The sequence below is a fragment of the Oryctolagus cuniculus genome, chromosome 6 (assembly GCF_051225735.1).
Source record: "Oryctolagus cuniculus isolate XC-2025 breed Fujian yellow rabbit chromosome 6, ASM5122573v1, whole genome shotgun sequence".
Taxonomy (NCBI): Eukaryota; Metazoa; Chordata; class Mammalia; order Lagomorpha; family Leporidae; genus Oryctolagus; species Oryctolagus cuniculus.
In genome coordinates, this window is record NC_142872.1 from 97,556,878 (window position 1) to 97,576,129 (window position 19,252).

At 36.5% G+C, this 19,252-nt stretch overlaps 1 protein-coding gene across 46 annotated transcripts in view; it reads right to left on the reverse strand.

Annotated features, from left to right (window-relative positions):
- The window catches only part of EYA1 (EYA transcriptional coactivator and phosphatase 1), a 371,713-nt gene that overhangs the window by 143,639 nt on the left and 208,822 nt on the right, over positions 1-19,252 (reverse strand). For 20 of the 46 annotated variants that reach the window (XR_016235724.1, XR_016235723.1, XM_089335376.1 and 17 more), the window contains 2 exons: positions 15,706-15,755; positions 14,021-14,139 (listed from right to left, as the gene is read on the reverse strand). The exons of 4 other annotated variants lie outside the window; for them this stretch is intronic. Coding sequence is in view for 25 of the 42 variants with exons in the window: in XM_089335376.1 (XP_089191502.1) it covers positions 14,021-14,139; positions 15,706-15,755 (169 nt within the window). In the remaining 17 variants the exon portion in view is untranslated. Of the gene's footprint in view, positions 1-14,020; positions 14,140-15,705; positions 16,214-16,309; positions 16,742-19,252 lie in introns of those variants that run through there. 22 more of the 46 variants (XM_089335389.1, XM_089335380.1, XM_089335379.1 and 19 more) reach the window with 8 other exon arrangements.

Below are 19,252 nucleotides of genomic sequence, written 5' to 3' on the forward strand. Positions count from 1 at the left end.
ACTCAAACCTGTTCCCACATGGGATGCTGGCATTGGAGGTGGCAGCTTAACCCACTATGCCACAATGTTGGCCCCAAACATAAAACTTATATTTTTCTTTACTTCCCATGTTTTCAATACATATTTTATATTTTCATAAAACTGATAATTTATAAGAATATTACCAAATGTACTATTGCTTCTAATTTTTTCTATCTTCCCTTTGTGATACTATAATCCTCATTTTACAAAACACCACATATCCTAGTAATAAACAATATTTAAGCCAAAAAGGTCTACTAATATGTTTAATGCTTCCTCACATCTAGTTTTGCTAGTCCCTTTCCATCTAACATTAAGTACTCTATAAATTCTCCATTACAACTAAATCCAATGTTTCCTTCAACTTTCAAGCAAAACTCCACTGTTCCACTAAGTCTTCCCTAATATACAAACTAAGGGTGATTCCTTCCACTACCCCCCCCCCCAAATTCTAAGTCTGCATTTGTGTCTCCCTTAAAATATATATCCTAATCTACCTCCTTTTACATTTCATTTTCTTGGTAGGACCTATGCTTTTTACATTATGATATTCCCACAGAACTTGGTACAATATTTGACCTGTACTTGGAACTCAGTACTTATTAAGGGAACAGATAAAGCTAAAATGACTTCATGCCACACTGCACAATGCAATTAAAAACATATGATGCTGTAATACTCTCAAACTGCTACTCAGTCAACTAGTGTGTAAGTTATTGCAAGGTGTCTCTTTTAGGATACATGCCAATGATGTTGTTTTGAACAAAGTACCATTTGGAGATGGTTCATTATTAGCAGAACACAATTTGAATCACTATAATTTTTGTATGTGTAGAGAGAACCCTACCTTACTAAGTAAAAGAAAGCTTATAAATTCTATAGATTTAGTAACAATTCATCAGGTATGACCATTAAAAGGCAAATACTGGACACTGCTACAAATAAACTTTAAAGAGCCCTTTGTAAAGCAACACCTCACATAATTATGCTGTAGAGATCACAAAAGAAAATCCACTTAATGCTACAGTATGGTTTTGATACAATGACAACATCATTCACAGATTTACCAAGTCTTTTTCTGGAACCATAAAGCACAAAGTGGAAATAAATGTTTTTAAAAACTGTGTCAAATGATTCCAAAAGTGGTATCAAGGGACACCAGAGGCATATATGGAGAAAATGAATAAAATTATTATGTAACATGTAAAAAGCAGAAAATAGTGATATTTCTTTTTCTTTAAGATTACATTTATTTATTTGAGAGGCTGAGTTACAGAGAGAGGGAGAGAGAGAGATTGAGAGACAGAGAGAGAGGTCTTCCATCCACTAGTTCACTCCCCAAATGGCTGCAATGGCCGGATCTGAGCTGATCTGAAGCCAGGAGCCAGAAGCTTCCTCTGCATCTCCCACACAGGTGCAGGGGCCAAGTACTTTGGCCATCTTCTACTGCTTTCCCAAAGGACAGAAAACTGGATTAGAAGAGCTGGAACATGAACCAGCAACCAAATGGGATGCCGGTGCTGTAAGTGGAGGCTTAGCTTACTAAGCAACAGCACTGGCCCTGAGAATAGCGGTATTTCTCAATGTATGTTTTATATGGCATCATACTTTAAAAACATATGACTGAATCCAAGCACCTGGCTCCTGGCTCCTGCCAGGATCAGCGCAGTGCGCCGGCTGCAGCGGCGGCCATTGGAGGGTGAACCAACGGCAAAAGGAAGACCTTTCTCTCTCTGTCTCTCTCTCTCACTGTCCACTCTGCCTGTCAAAAAAAAAAAAAAAAAAAAAAAAAAAAAACATATGACTGAATCCATTATTTTAAACATCCATTTAACCACTTCTTCACCTGAAAGTGTATATCTATGAACTACATATTTTTTTCTTTAGCTAATTCTCACTTAGAAAATGAGGCGTTCCTTTCTGTTTATATTGGCTCTGCCATTGGACTATCTTTCCAAAGATTAAACTCATCTTCTTTATATTACAAGGGAGTAGAAAGAATATCAGCTCTTCAAAATAGCACACCTTGTACAACATTATGAGAACCAAATTAACACTATAGACTAAACTTGAATTTCAGGGTTTACATGACCAATAAGCTATGGTAGTCAATTTCAAAGCCTGTTATTCACAGAAGTCCAGCATATTAGAGTAGCACTGTGCCTTGACTCACAGAGGTGAGACTAGTAGACTTTTTAATAGAAATAATAGAGGATAAATGGTGACTGCTCCTTTGAAATGCCTTTTGCAACTCCATTTTCCTTTTCTTCTTGTTCTTGTCCTAGGAGCTCAGGTTCCTTAGTGGGGCAAATCACAGGAGCTTCCATACTGTTGCTCATGTCTCTTCCAATCCAATCCATCCTTGAAATCGCTGACAGATTAATACCTTTCACCTTATCAGTGCCTTGCTCAAAATATTTGCTGGCTCTCTACAGGCTCCAGGATGGAGCCCAAATTCCGCAGCCTGGCATTCAAGCTCCTCTACCTTTTGCTCCAGCTGATACTTCCAACTTTATCTACTATCAATTCCTTCTTTGACAAAACTGGTCTCTTCAGAGTTTCCCAAACTATTCTCCCTTTGTTCATATCCTTCCCTCATTTAGAATGCATTCCATCTCTTCTCACCCTATTCAAATTCTACCCATTTCCCAACACACAGCTCAGATTCCACCTCCACCTTGAAGCCTGGCCAGACCTCAGTAAGCTGAAGAGCTCTTTCTTCTGAACTCTGAGAGCACTTCTGTTTGGACCAGTCAGTTCCAACCTTCTTGAGAATGAAGCCCTCTTTCTAACACCAAAGTATGTAGGAACCCAAAAGATAGCCTATTTTTAATCTGATTGAAAAAGTGCATCACGAAACACCTACTGTGAAGATATAGATTAAAAAAAAAAATCTGTATTTGACTAAACGCATCAGAATGCCTATGTATGAAAAGGAGTTAGCTATAAACGTGGCTGTTTTGCACAAAAGAATCTGCTGATCTCTGGTCCTCACTCTCCAAGTCCTGGAGAACTTCAAGCCACACACTGAAAATCCCATCCTTTATAATTTATTTGGCATGTTATTACCATTTAGTTACATTGCCAAATGTTCAAAAAAAGATGATGAGTTTCTGAAAGCAGGGATAGTGTTTCACACTTATTTACATTTCTTCAAGGATCTGAAGAGCTCTTAGTACACAGGACAATCTACAATGTCTGTTTCCTTCTCTTCCCCCGCAAAATTATATTATACAACTATCATTCATACACAAATGTTAGAAGAATTCTACAAGGAATACACATAAACCTACCACTTAATTCTACCATAAATATTTTGTGTATTGACATTTTTCTACTTACCCCTCAACAAAAATCTTAATTTCATGTGTTTCAAAATAAGTTATAGACATAATAATTGCCCCTAAACACATTAGCATTCATTTCATTAACTAGATTTCATGCAGGTTAACTATACCTTATCTGAAATACTTAGAGACAGAAGTATTTAAAATTGTGGGGGTTTTTGAGTTTTGGTATATCTTACATACAAACTTTACTGGCTGAACATCCCTAATCAGAATGTTCAAAATATGACATGCTCCAAATTATAAAAAAAAAAAAAAGGCATTATGTTTGGAGCATTTGGACAAATACAAACAAATACAACCTGTATTTGTTTCTGGCTCTACTTAAGTAAAATTTATACATAATGAATCTTAAGTGTGCCCTTCAATGGCTTTTAACATACATACATTTAGAAACCAAAGCAGAAGAAAAATATTTTTAGCTTACTATAAATATAGAAGCATGGCACAAAAGTATGAAAATATTGCCCTGATTTTAAGAATTCAGGTAATTTATGACATAGTAATATTTAAGTATACCCTTAGAATGGACAAAAATAATTTGAAAATTAATTCATACTTACTGAGCACTTACTATAGGCCAGACACAAAGCCCCTCAAAAGCAATGACTCATTTACTCCTCAGGGCAAATTTATGATATTTATTATAATTGTGTCATTTCAAAGGTGAGAAAACTATAGCATGAAAATGTTAAGGAACCAGCCCATGGTCACTCAGCCAGGTTCAAATTTCCTTAATTCCCCTATCTTTCATAAAGATGCTAAAAAATATCAAACATTTTCTGATAAGGGCTATCAACCTTAATCATTCCTCTGATACAGATCTGGACAATCAGTGAACAGCACAGCAATAGGAAAGTCTGAGAATGCCAGGCACTGAATAAACGTGTATCAGTGTATGTTGCAAATTAGCAGATGGTAAAATAAGCTAGCATATGAAGATTGGAAGCAGATGAGCTGGCCTAGACTCAGACCCTCAATCATATCAATACGGAAAAAAGGTTTCAGTGCCTAAAATGTAATCTATCTAGCCAATGATGGGTACCATTTTCCCACCCTTCACCAACTCACAGGAGCACTCCAACATAAACTCTACTCACAGAGTCTTCACTGAGCAAGTACTTAGTACCTCAAGCACTCTGAGTACCTGGCAAGACTGTTTGTTGATGCCAAGGATATCAAGGGCGGAGAAAATGTCCTTTCCTCACATGGAACACTGCAGTAGCTGGTTCCAAAGGATAGATTTTATCTTAAAAGTACAACATTTATTATTACTTAAAAATAGTAACTATTTTTTGAGCATGCAGTATAAGTCAGTTACTATCTTAGTATTTTCGGTAGACTAATTGTCATAACACCATTAACAAAGGGCCAATCCCATTTCACAATGAAGGATACAAAGGCTCAAAAGTAATAGATAGCAACAATCAATGGATATTAAGGGCTTCCTGGGAGTCAAGCTATGTTAAGTGCCTTATCAATATATTTAACTGCCCTAGCAACAGTATAGGCAGGAACCATTACTCAGGTTACAGACCAGGAAGAAAGGCAGAGAACAGGTAAATAATTACTCAGCCTCATAACCAGTAAGTGGCAAAACCCAACCTGCAAATGGGGCAGCCCAGTTTCAGGGCCCTTCCCAAGCCCTCGCTGTTCTACAGCCTCTCAGAACCCACATTAGTCACACGGTGAGCAAAGAAATGGCTTGAGAGTTTTTATCCAGGTTAGCCTGACTACAAAATTCATGCCTTCATCATCATGCCATGCTGCTTTCCTATCTATTTAACAGTGTTCATTTTCTACTTAACCCTCCTTAAGGCAAGTATCTGATTTATGCTGAAGATATAAATAATACCATTTAAATTAAGTACATATCCTCACTATTTCTCACTTGAAGTCCTTCCTCGTTGCCCACAACCCCTAGAACATGACTTCAAAATACTGCTTGATTATGTATCTTAAAAGACAAACCTCACTGGATCACTCCACTGTTTATATGCCTGCAGGTCCCTCAGCTGCTCATAAGTGACTCCAAAATCCCAAACCTAGGGCTCTTCATCATGTGCTTTCCCTGAATGTACTGGCTCCTCACCTTACATACAGACACACACACACACACACGAGTGTGCATGTGTACACAGACATATTCCTGTGATTAGGAATGTCTTTGCCACAAAAGGAAAAGCCAGGCTCTACCACCTAGTATTTTCCTAGCTTTCCTTCAAAACTCATTTAACCATGCCCAGTCACCTGGATTGTGCTTAGGGGTCCCTCATCCTCTGCAGAATGTAGCCTTTATCATATAGTATGGTGGCCACCTGATGCTGAGGCAGCAAATCACAGACTGTGAACTTTTTGGCTTCTTGATAAATTTCCAGACACACTAAGTATCCCATGAATGCAATAATAATATAATGGTGGATATATAGTATAGATACACAATTATTAAAATGTTCTTTTTATAATTATATATGTATTCTTCTTCCTTCAATTTTTATCCATCTTTAAAATGTTTACTTCCGGGGCCGGCGCTGTGGCACAGCAGGTTAAAGCCCTGGCCTGAAGCGCCAGCATTCCATATGGGCGCCGATTCTAGTTCCGGCTGCTCCACTTCCAATCCAGCTCTCTGCTATGGCCTGGGAAAGCAATAGAAGATGGCCCAAGTCTTTGGACCGCTGCACCCACATGGGAGATCTGGAAGAAGCTTCTGGCTCCTGGCTTCAGATTGGCTCAGCTCCAGCTGTTGCGGCCATCTGGGGAGTGAACCAGCGAATGGAAGACCTTTCTCCCTGTCTCTACTCTCTCTGTAACTCTGTCTTGCAAACAAATAAAAATAAATCTTTAAAAATAAATAAATAAAATGATTACTTCCAATTATCAGTCCTTTAACATCATGCCAAGATAGTAAACTTAAGTATACTTACAGCCTTTTTTTTATATCATTTGGTTCTTTCCTAGACTATATGCAAATTGCTTCATCACTGCTAAAATACTAAATCCAACAGGTAACTGATTCCACTTAGGAAACAGTTAAGTAATATCAGTCGAATGCAAGTCAGTTACAAACTGAAATACAACAAAGATGTTGACTGGATGTTCTCCAGAGACATGGCCTATAGCTACAAAATGAATAAATTTATGAAAAGATCAATTTCAAAAATCTGAAAAATGAGCTTTAAATATTTAATCTGCTAATGCATTACAGATAAAATCAATGGATTTTTTGCTCATAATCACTCACTTTCTTATTTTCTAATTAATATAGGGCATCTACTCAATGAATACTTAATGACTTTATCGTCAAACCTTCTGCTAGACATTGAAGATGTAATAGTCATCAAGTGTGTCCTACCTTAAAGGCACTTTGAGTATAAACAGTATTGAGTAGCTTTTATTAAGGTCATACCTTAGAAAAGATCCCATAAAATTCTTAAGGATGGTAAAATATTTCAGCACAGGAACCAAGATTTTTGGCTAGTAATTTCAGCACTACCACCTGGGAAGTCATGTTTTGGAACTTAAAAAAATGTGAGCTTTGAAATTGGACTGATATGCCTCTGAAACTCTTCTGCAACCCAGCTACTATGTTGCATAAGCATGAACTCATCACTCAAATTCTTTAAACTAAGATGCACAAAAGTTAGCATAAAGATTCTTTTGAGGGTAAAACAAAGTTTGCAAGGGCATCTTGATGTGCTAAATAAATAGAAAGAACATAGTCAATTTAGTTCATAGTCTTTATTTGCTAAAACATATTCCTTCTACTCAAATTCCCCTTATTAGTAATAGATGTAATGAAAAAAAGACTAGTCATTTTAGATTTCGATTCATTTTACAGAATAAAAAATGTTTTCAACTGGGATTATGAGGAGTGCATAAACAAACCTCTTTGGAATGTATTTGGTCACATTCATCTACCTTTTTTTCATGAAATAAGATACTAGAGGCATGAAGTAAACTGAAAAATTTGCAAAACCAGTAAATTTCTATGAATATAATTATAATAAGTCTTCACTTATAAACAATTTTGGGTCCTAAAACTTAACATAAATCCTGATAAGCTTTTCAAAACGTATTCACTTTCTTAGTAAAGAACACAGATATGTGGTAGATAACTTCTTCCTTTATTCAAAGTAAAAATGGAAAACATTTTAATATGAATACATATTTTTCCATTATGTTATATGCTAGGAGCCAAAGAGAAGACATTGAATTCCTTTTGGCCCTTACTCCTAGTAGGCAAAGAACACACACACACACACACACACACACCTCACTTTATCAACTGCTCACCCCAAGACATCCATGAGCATCATAAGAAATCAGGAATTCATTATAGCAGGAAATCTACAACCAAGGCAATATGAATTAGCGAAAATACTAGCACTCACAAAAGGTCCACATGTCTCCCTGGAGGGAACACAAGGTTCTCCCAGAAGACAGGAAATTCTGGAGAGATGTATTTCTGCTCATACCAATGTTTTGCCCCAGCTGGGGGAGAAATGTCATGGAGCTGTGACTCCCTAAACTGCCAGCAGCTGGAAGTAGATGAAAGATGTCTACATGCAGTTACTAGTTTATCCAGAAACCCACCTCTGTAGAAACCCTGAACCTCCTGCAGGCAATGAGAACTGGGAATCCTATTCTCTCTAAGAAAGATCCAGTTAGCCACAGATGACAAGCCAGAGCGCATCTGCTGCTGCACGAGGGTTCCACACACCACCTTTTTATTCCCGATTCTACTTCCTTATACTCTCTGCCACTTTCTCTTCTCCTGCCAAACTGAGCTCCTTGCTGTTTCTAGGACATGCAAGGTATGTTCTCAACTCTTGGCTTTGGTAATTACTGCTCCTACTGAGCAGTTAACAAAAGCAGTGTTGCTTGCTTGATAGGATGTAGTTCTCAAAGTCAAGAGAAATGCCACCAGACTTATCAGCTACTTTAAAATATTCTCTCTGAGCAGTAGCAAAATTGTAACTACTTTTTGAATTTCACAGTAATACTTCTCCAATCCAAATGTGCACAAAATAATGCCCATTATAATGAAAAGCAGAGATGACTTCCATCTCCATTTGATCTCACAGAGGCTTAACACAAGCAGTCGGCTGATGGAATTATAATTAAGCCTAAATTGTTGAACACTAGTTAGAGGCAATCTCCTAAAGTTAACCTCTTGATGCAATCTGCTGTGCCTGCATAGCACAGGAAGAAATCTCACACACTCTCACAAGAACTTGACGACCAGAGAACTACCGCAGGGAGTTGTCCTCAGAGCCTCTGCCACTGGCTCTTGCACAGATCCACCCTTTGCTAAGGAATGGCATTCTCCAGTTATCTAGGCACCGATATGGCAGAGCAGGTACCAATGTTTAAAGTGAAGATATTCAAAAAAGCATTTGCAGTTGGTGATAACCCCATATTCTCTCCATAGAATACAGTGATTTAAAAATACCAGCTCTAGACTTGGATTTAGCTTTACTCAAATACCAGGTCAGATACCGGTGGTACCAATCACAAGCCACGTGCTTTTAAATTTGGCATTTAACTTTCTAAGGCCTGGGGGTAGGAGTTGTGCATAAAGTATGAATTCAATGAGAGAAGTGACTATTATTGACATAAGAGAATAGAGGTCAACCAAGTACTCTGTCAGTTCCCAGAAGGCAATGATTTTTCTTTACACTGTCACAGCAAGCCTGCTCTAAGTCCTGCTATCACCACCATTTCACAGCTGAGGAAATCGAACCACACAGCAACTCGCTTGTCAGAGCTCACAGTTAAAGAAGAGTGGAGCTGGGGTTCAAACCCAGTTTCTTAGTCATTATGTTGGCCATCTCAAGGAATTTTCTGAAGATTAAGGAAACAGAATGTTGAGCAAGATGACCAACAATAAGTTATTTACAAACATCAGCCATTGTTGTTATTATTATCAGCAGCAGCATGTGAAAATTATCCCCAAACACACAACATATACAAATATTAAATCCTGACAAATTATCTTGTTCCTTTCTTTCCTGGCTTTTATTTGAGAACAATTTATAAGAAGCCTATTCTGTGGCTATGGACAAACTCTAAAACTGGCATTTAGAAACTTCTTTATTCACAATGTCCCTTAACGTTTCAGAAACAAAATCATGTGCAGAATGTAAACAATAATAAAATTAGATTACCATGACCACAAATATATAAATATAGCCTGTAAAATGCAGCCTCAAACCATAATTTTAGATACATTTACTTCAGTTTATATATTTTCTGTAAATAAGATTTCTTAAAGATTCTCTAGTTGGATAGAACTCGATTTTACTAAATTAAAATTACAGTGAGAAAAAACAAATTCAGATAATTTGCTAGTGTTCTAAGTTTTGTAGAAATGACAGGACAGCTTAAATACATTCTGATAACATAAATTTGAACAATTAAATTAACCTATCATCTGAAAATATGCAACACAAAATTAAATAAATTTTAACTGCAGAAAATTTAGCCACCTAATTCAAGATCCTATCTGTTTTCTTCTTGGAAATCCGATATGCCAATTCAAAATTAGTATTTGAATTGCCATCAGAATTACTGAAACCTTACTTGAAGTGAAGATTCCAACTGCATCTGATTTGATGCCACTTAAAGGCAAATTTATCTGTTTTAAGACAAGGTGAAACTTACTCTTGAATTTGAATCTAAAGTTACGATAAAGAAAACCTAGAGCTCTCCGTTTTGCTTATGCACACCTCTCTTTTTGCCCTTCCCCATTCTTTACCCTGAGACAACCAAAAATAAACATTCTAACAAGCAATATATGAACTGACCAATCTTAGGTTCCCAAGGACTTAAGACAACCAGAGAAAACAAAGATGGAACGAATCCTTGCTTTGCAAACAAGGCCTTAATTAGGTATGTAAATAAAAATCCTTTTACTGCTACAGCCCTGGCTCCTTCCAAAGAACATTTCCTAAGGACTTTTCACACTGAACACAACCATCTACACAATGCTTGCATAACAGAGGCGTGAACATGTGCCCTTCATGAGAAACCCACTTGGTTTGATGCCTTAATATTCATTTAATAGAAGCATTGCTACTGAAAAGAATATTTCCTAAGAATCATGCTTCAAGGGTTACAGAAGTTATCTAAGAAATATCTGAAAAGAAATTTCTATTCCATCCTGTCCTGGAAGACTAATTGTCAAAAATCACTGGAGAAAGCAGTTAAAAGAAAGACCCCAATTGTCGTTTTCATAACCAGCTATTAGTCTTCTCTGACTCAAGCTTTAATTGTTCCATAGTAACTAAAGTATTCCTTAATTCATTTTCAAATCTATCACTTCTAACAATGCGTCTCTCCACGTAAGTCAAACATTCATTTATGCTGCCATTTTATGCTTTTGTCCATTCATATTTCAAAGACATAAACTGAATTACACCAATAACTACAACAATAACGATGCACAGACCAGCTAGAATAGATTATAAAAATACGAACAGTTGAAAATTTTGAAATATGAAACTTTCAAGCAACAATTACAACTGAAGGACATTTTATGTAGGAAATAAAAAGTACAGTATTGGAAGCTGAAGCTCAGTGTCTTTCTGGCTTTATCCCTTAGATGAACCATGAAAACAGGCACTAGTCTGAGAATACAGTCTACGAACACTGGGTCTTATGATAATTTGGCAGCAGAGTTAAGAAGAAACTTAATATTCTCTGCCTCTCCATTCCATTCCCTTCTTGTTTGTTCTTCAGATGAAGTTATAGCTTTTGATGCTGGAGATTTTCTTGTTTTCATAGCTTCATTATAGGGACAAGTGGTGGCAGGAAATAAACATGGCTCTGAGTGAGAAGGCACCTCTACAAATGCAGGCAAAGCCAACAACTGACTGCACTAAATGGAAACTTTTAATTAATTTCAGTTGGGCTGGAGCTAGTTTCAATAGGGCAGCAGAAAAGCCACTTAAATAAACTTAGACAAATCATAGCCTATATGGCTGGAAATATGTGTTGTAGTGTTAGGGGAAGTGATTGACATTCTAAAGACTTGGGATGCAATGAATTTTCTTGTCTTTCATTCCTTTAAACACTACTGGTTTTCAAACTAAACAAGATTTCAAAGAAGAAATAGGCAAATCTATAATGATACTATCCCAAGGAAGTTTGCAGGACATTAAATGAATTCATTAACTTTAACTCCTATAGTGGGGACCGAGAGGAATGAAACAAGTAGGCTATAGAGTATGTAAGGAGCATGATAAATTGATTCACAAACTTAATAACAACTTAGAATTCTGATATTGTTTGGATCTAAGTAGGCATGTAATATGAATCATGAAGAAAGTTTTGAGTTCATATTTTCAAACTGTATACCAAAATAAAATTGAATAACCCAGTACAGTGACAAAAATTTCTTTTATTCTTCAGATCATTTATACTGCTAGTTTCTGACTTCACTCACTACTGCCACCCTCTCCAAGTACATCAAGAAAAATGCCTGAGAAGAGAGTGAGATGAGTAAGTCACCTGGTCAGACCTGTCTGAAATCAGACCGAAATGTATTTCCAAGACATGAATTAAGTTTTCTTAGGAAAGGACTATCGTCTAGCTATTTCCCATACTGAAAGGCTCAGAGGAATACACAATTATCTAGGTTTTATTATTTCAAACTATTTTAGTTATGCAAAAATCTTACAAAATGCAGTATTTCTGAATACAAGTGTCTTATCAAACTATGAAATATAAATACACTGAAATATATTATCATTCCACATACACTTATAAAACAAGTCAGACATCGCTCAGACAAGGCCATCCAAGGGAGCAGGCCCCAAACACACAAGCTGATTCAACTCTCGTTCTTGTTTTATAGGAAACAACTTAACAATGATATGTTGAGAAGTTAAAATCTTCTTACCCCTATTCAGTTACTCCTTATTTTAAAAGACAATTATCAGTAGTTCATAACTACTTTCTTAATATGTCTTGGTATATTCTATTAAGCAAAACCATGTCAGGTACTTAGTCTTCCTATGTTTGTTTTCCATGGTTGCTCATCTGGACTTTACAGTGATGGAAATGACTGTTAATGGCGAGCAACTATGGCCCCTGCGTGGCTGCCCTGCAGGTTGGCATGTCCATGGGGCCCACGGGCAGGGGCTGGCAGGAGCCTGAGTGACTATCCACACCCCGACTACACTCTGCAGCAGGCACACTTTCACCTGAAGACAGATACCAAAAGGCAAAGAAAGGAGCCTGCTTGCTTTTACTTTCTTTGCTCCATAAAATCTACGTACATATTAGCATTGGCTTTCTATAAGTAATTCATATTTGCCTTTGAGTACCTATTGAAAAGGGGAGAAGTTTCAGATGAACAGACACCTATTCAGTGATTTTTTTGCTAGGTAAGCAGAGTCTCTACTATTGACAGTGACCATTTTCCATAAACATCAGAAATGTATTGACTCTAAAAGAAAAATATACAGTAAGTACATGTAAAAACAATCATTGTTGGTATAAAAGTTAAGATGTCTCATATCAAAAATGATTTAATGTTTTACCTATTATAATAAATTTCAAAATATTAGAAGATTCAAAAGTCTTCCTGATATATATTGGAACACTGCACCGAAAAAAGTAATTTTATAGTATTTACTTTTATTTTAAAATCTGTGTAACAAAAGATTACTGGGAGTGGGGCGGGAAATGATGGTCAAGCATTTGTTTGCAGATGGAATTCTAACATGGATAATTCATTGAACTTCTAGTGAGACTTATGCTCAGAGTTCAACAGCCTGAGGCTTAGTAAGGCAAAAACAAGCAAAAATGTCATCTGTGAAAAAGTAAATTTGCAATAGGCTAAAGTAGAAATAAACATAATGCAATACACAGAATACCTCTCCTTATAGTCAAGTTTTTCAAATATGCATAATATCTAAGTATGTATAACAGGTAGCAATACATACATATAATCTCGTATTTTAGACTTGGGTATACATGGATTTTTAAAGTAGGCATTTTTATTTATGTAACATCTACATAAGCATCCATATGTATTAATTATAAAGAATAACTGACAGTATTGTTTAAAGCACACTATTTGATCTTTTAAAAAGTAAATAAATTTCATGTATGTCCTCTAAATAAGGCTGCATATTTCGTACAATTTTTTTACTTATTTATATTTTAATGCCCAAGGCAACAAGACACTAGGCACACCAATTATTTTATTAACATAAAAAAGTCCAATCCAATGTTTAAATTTAAACAAATTTGATTATATTTAGTAATAAAAAGGAAAGTAAAATAAAGGAAATGGACTGAGTGTTCATTGCTCATACAGTGAAACCATGCAAATTGATATTGTGCCTTAGATATGATCAACAAAAAGATAAAATACATCCAATGTTTAAAAATGTAATTCATATGTATATACATACACATACATATACATGTAAAATAAAACCTGTCTGCACAATATTACAAAAGCCTAGCGACGTGTAGCTCCTAACCAATAACGAATACTCATTCATCAGTCAAAATTTCTAAAGGGGAAAAAGAACAGTAGTTCAATGGCTGTAACAAGAGAAATCATAACCACCTAATAACAAAGCACATAATGAAGAAGAAACAGGTGCACAGCAGACAGTGAGAAGGCAGACACTCACCTTCGGTGCCATTGGGAGTCATGGAATTACTATTTATATGAGAGTTATCGAGTTTGGGGGATTCACTACTACCACTCAGACGGCTATGCGGGCTGGTTAGATCCTGCATTTCCATAGACCTAAAGACAAGAAGCCTTCCGTTTGACAGATGTACCAAATTCATAACACCACTATTTAATGTGCTAACGACTTGACACCTTCTTCCAAACACATTCGCCCAAAAGTCCCATTGTATCTATTTTCTTAGACTCAAAATAGCTCATCCTGCATTGTGACTGCAGTCCTCCTTTATGACATGTGGTCTATTAAAAGATGGCACTTGCCCTACCTATGCAGCCAAACATTCACAGGGAATTCTTAAAATCTCTTTTTGCTGTCTTACAAGTCATAGGTCTAATGTGAGATGATGGCATTTATTTTAATTTTTAGGGAAGAAATGCAGTTATGGTTTTCTTTTAATATTAAAAAACCCAAAGACATTATTTTTTAAAAGAAAATATGTAAATCGGTATAATAGAAATAAATCGCTTGTCTATAGAATCTGTTTCATCTAATAAATTAGCACTAGGTACTCCCTTATAATTTACCACCCAATTGTAATTTAATGGGTCTCCAAACCAAATAAAGCACTTGAAACCTACAGTCTAGTGACAGGGAATGAGACAGTCCTGATGCATGTGTTTACTCTGGCAAACTACTTAATTGTTCCTCTGTTCCCCTTGAAACAAATGCAGCATTAAAACATTATGATGTCGGCTCACTTGTTTGCTTTGTGGATTACATACAGCGTGCCCAATTGAAAAGGGATAAGGCCGACATACAGTGAGTCCCAGGGCCATTAGCAGTTGGAATACCTCAGCTGTCACTTAGGGAAGCTAGAACAAGTCTGCTCCAAGGCTGCAATTCTACATTTTTACCACATTAAAACAAAACAACAAAAGTGGAGTTCCCCCTGAAAGGTCTTGGACTGATCAGTTACTTATTCTGTGGAAAAAACACAAAAGCCACGATTCATTCACAATTTCAGAACTATTCATATTATATCTAAGGCTATTAATGAAGAGAGGAGAGGATTTATTTAAAGTCATTGAAAACACACCTAGATACTGTTCTGACAGCCAAGTTGATGTGTTTTTCTTAAAAAAAAAAAAAAAAAAGGAGGGTGAAAAAGAAAAAAAAGGAAGAAAAAAGTGGCGGAGGGGAGGGTTAATGTTACATATATGAAGCTAATACTATTTATTCCTCACCTCAACCTGACCAATAACAGCTATAGTCATTTTAAAGCTATGGTAATTTTAATGTAGAGGTTGCTCTTAAGTGGACTGGATATCAGTTTTAAAACAGGTTAACATGAGCCACTTTATTTCTAAAGTTACTTTTTGCTTCCCCAAGACAAATCAGAAATTCAAACCAGAAATGGTTTAAAATCCACTTTTTCTCTCTTAATGCTCATTACACACAGTTTGCCCAACATCAGAAACTACTACCCTTAACCATTTCCAAACAAGGCTCCTACTCCCTACATACTTAACATTTTTTAACAAGCACACACACAAAAATGGTTAAGTAATTTCCAACGGAGGCTGCTGCTATTAATAGAAATAATTAAGAAATACTAGACAAAAATAGACCCGGGTCACAGAAAGGTAATCTCCAAAAATGTCAAATATCAACAATATCCTTACCTGCAACTTGAGGAAACAGCAACATCGGAACTGGTTTGAGATGTTTGCACCTGTGGTCAGGGGTAAAAAATTAGAAGCTGTTGTTAACTCTGCTTCAGGGTTAGCTCTTAATTACACAGAGCACATGGCTGAGATCCACAATGCTCTCTTTCAACCAAAAGAGAAAAACGAGGATAGTGCAGCAGTGAAAGGCATATTGTCTTTAAGTTGAGGTCTCAACTGTTGTTTCCTCCTGCAGGTCTATCCTCCTCCTCCCCTTGTTGGGGAGGGGGGGAAGGCAGCCAAATGACGGGATAGTGATTCATCACTGGCCTATGACAGCTGCAAACGGGATTACCCCTCCCCCAACCAACATGCAAAGCAGCCTTGCCGGGCAGCTTGGAAAAGGTGCTTGGGAAAAAAAAATAGCTATTAACAAAATGAGTGTGTTTAACGGCGGTGCTTCCAGCAATAATCCGCCAGCATCCTCGGGAAGATCTTTCATCCTCTGCTATCACCAGCTGAAACCTAGCTCCCGCCCACCCCTTTGACTCCTGACAGTTTCTTCTCCTTATCGGGATGATTTTCTCCTACATTTACTCTTTGCCATTGAACATTCACTCACACAGCTTCTGGGCAACTTTCAGGCAGAGCAAGACGAAAGCCACGCGGCAACGCCAAGTGTTCAGACCCAAAGTCACACAACTGGGCAAGGTGCGCGTTCACCCAACGCGAGTGCTGATTGAGCTCTACCCGGTAGAACAGGAAACGGAGCTAGCTTGTTTGTAGATTTTTCATTGTTTTAAAGGAGGAAAGAGAATGGATCAGTGAATCACCAGTACAACGTCCCGGTTAGCCAGCAGTTTAGTCTCCTTTCTCAATGGGGCTGCATTTGGAGACTCCACTGAGCAACTTCACTAACTAACCTGCAGGCTTCGCTAAGTCACTGCCCTTCTTCCAGAGGCAGCCTACCTAGGAGCCAGCAGGTGATCGGCTCAGGTGAGCTAAGTGGCTGGCTTGCAAGCCCAGGCTAACGCCTTGCAGGCAGGCAAGAGTGTTCTGCATGATGTTCGAAATGGCCCAGAAATCCAAATGTTTGATGTGCATTTTCATCCACCCTGAACTGACATCGATTAAGACTGCAGAACAAAGATGAGCATTGAAGCGTCCCAAATAGCATTAAAGTTATCCAACCCAACATTTTCTGTTGAGTCCTATTATTTTTTAATTATGATTTCTGAAATTAAGAAAGCGTCACCAAAGTCTCACTGTGTCAGTCTAGTGTCATGTGAAATTTCTAGTATCCGTTTCTATAGTACGTGCAAGACGAAGATTTTTTAAAAGGTGTCTGAGTATTAAATGAAAATTCATGCTAATATATGCAGATATATCATTTTGTGAGAACAGGTTTCTGCAGTTTTTGGTAAAATTAATGTTCTCACACAACATTAACTGGTTTCCTTTTAAAAACTTCAGCACTATACCTTAAGGATAAATTCTCATTTTTCCTCCCCCTCCTTATACACCTGGAATAAATTATAGGTGAGAACTAGCTTAGTTTTAAGAACTTCTTGGCTTAATTATGTGAAAGAATACTTACAGCATACTTTCTGTGATATGGTAAAATATATTTCCATTTTAACCTTAGCTAGAAAGCAAAATCTTGGAAATGGAATTTTAGTTTCACTGTATACTTTGAAGGTTTGGTTATCTTCATATTTGAGGCTTAACTCTATCGTATTTAAATTTAAATGTCAAACTGTTGTTAATTTTTCTAACACTTTTTATCATTAAAATACATATTCCCACAACACCATATTTCTTTTATGCTGGCTTAACGCGGTCTCTACTGTACTTTCATCCGCTACAGTTTTTGGAAGTCCGTACCCATGATCTTCATTTCATTAAGTATACTTCAGATATATTCTTTTGTGTCTCAAGGATTATTTAAACCATGTGTTGTGTGTTACTGTATTTAAAAATGACTCTTTAATCAAAATAACTTTAAAACAACTAATCCTCACTTAGGCTGGTCAGCTGAATCCACATCGTGGTCCAGGAAAAATAAATCTACTCTCAAGAATGCGAATGCAGACAACAATTAGACACAGATGTGGGCAAAATTAGTTACAGTTTACAAAATGCTACACTTCACATGCTTTTAGTTTTTTATGTGTAGTACAAGGTTACAGTGCAGTAAGGAAACACACTCACAAACCCTTATCTAAAAAGAACACCTACTTCTGCCTGGTGTTCATTTGCTCTCATATTTGACAATATCTCTAGAAGTTTCTGTGTTTTAAAAGACTAAAACCAAGAAGTGCTTGAAAAATAATTAATCAGGGATATTCTCATTCAAAAAAAGGGAACAAGTATATCATGATTTCCGAAAAAGTGCTGTAAGATATTCGGTAGACGCATATTTTCTGATTAACTCACTATGTTTCTTGTCTTCTCCTAACCTGGTAGTTTGAATTCAAATACTTCTGTGAGTGCAAAAATATTTCCCATAATGCTATAAATAGTCCTCTTATATTACAATGAAGTCATTTCACTTTAATGCTTTTTAGTACTCCGTATAGAACACCCAAAGTTGCAAATACAAAAAGAAAACAGATAACAGAACTTCTTAGAATTTAAATTCAAGAATCCTCAACAAGTAACTTTGCCTTCTGATTAGTTAATGAGGTCTTTTAAGTTTGCCTTTTTTCTAATTAAATTTCTAATTCTTCACAGATGTAACTTTTGCTGATGTTCAATTTGTCTCTCTCATTTTGTTAAACCTCACATAGTACTTCGCCAATCCATTGAATAGCCACATTAAATCTGTTAATACCATGCTCTTCAACCCCAGAAATTATTTCCAGAAGGCAAACTTGCTTTGAGAGATCATCAAACAAGACTTAAGGTACACATTTTATCACATTTTCCCTACCACAGAGCTCAGGATGCAGAGCAAAATTCATGACTTTTGCACTGTTTATTATACTTTGCTAAATTACAAATCAAAAGCATCTGACAGAAGATCATGTATGAAGCCAAAAAGTTAATAATGTTCTGTGAAAAGTAAACTGTAAATGGAAAGGGATTCTAAGCCCCAGCAGCACAGAGCAAATAAAATGTAGGCACTTGTCTAAATTATGGGTTTTCCATAGGCTTTTTTTTGCTTGCTAGAAGCAATTTTTATAAAATGACTATAATTTAAAACTTTTTTTTTCTTTTCAAACTGAAAAGAAATTTCAAAGTGAAAGTACTGAACTTATCTAAATAAATAGAGCTGGCAGGCAAGCTGGTTTTGTCCAACCACAGATCAACCTGAGCACTCCCCAATTCCAAAGACAACGGCAATTTTCTAATCAGAATGCATTTTGTAGAAAACAAGGTGCCTTGGCCATAAATCTGCTTTTTAAGCAGAATACATTCTTGCTAAAATTTCTCCTCAATCAATATTTTCAACCATGGTGTCAGTGTTGTAAAAAACAAACGAAACAAAAACAAAAAATAGCTTACACGTCTAAGATAAAAACCTGAACCTAAAGTTGAAATGAATTTCTAGGGAGTGGCAGAT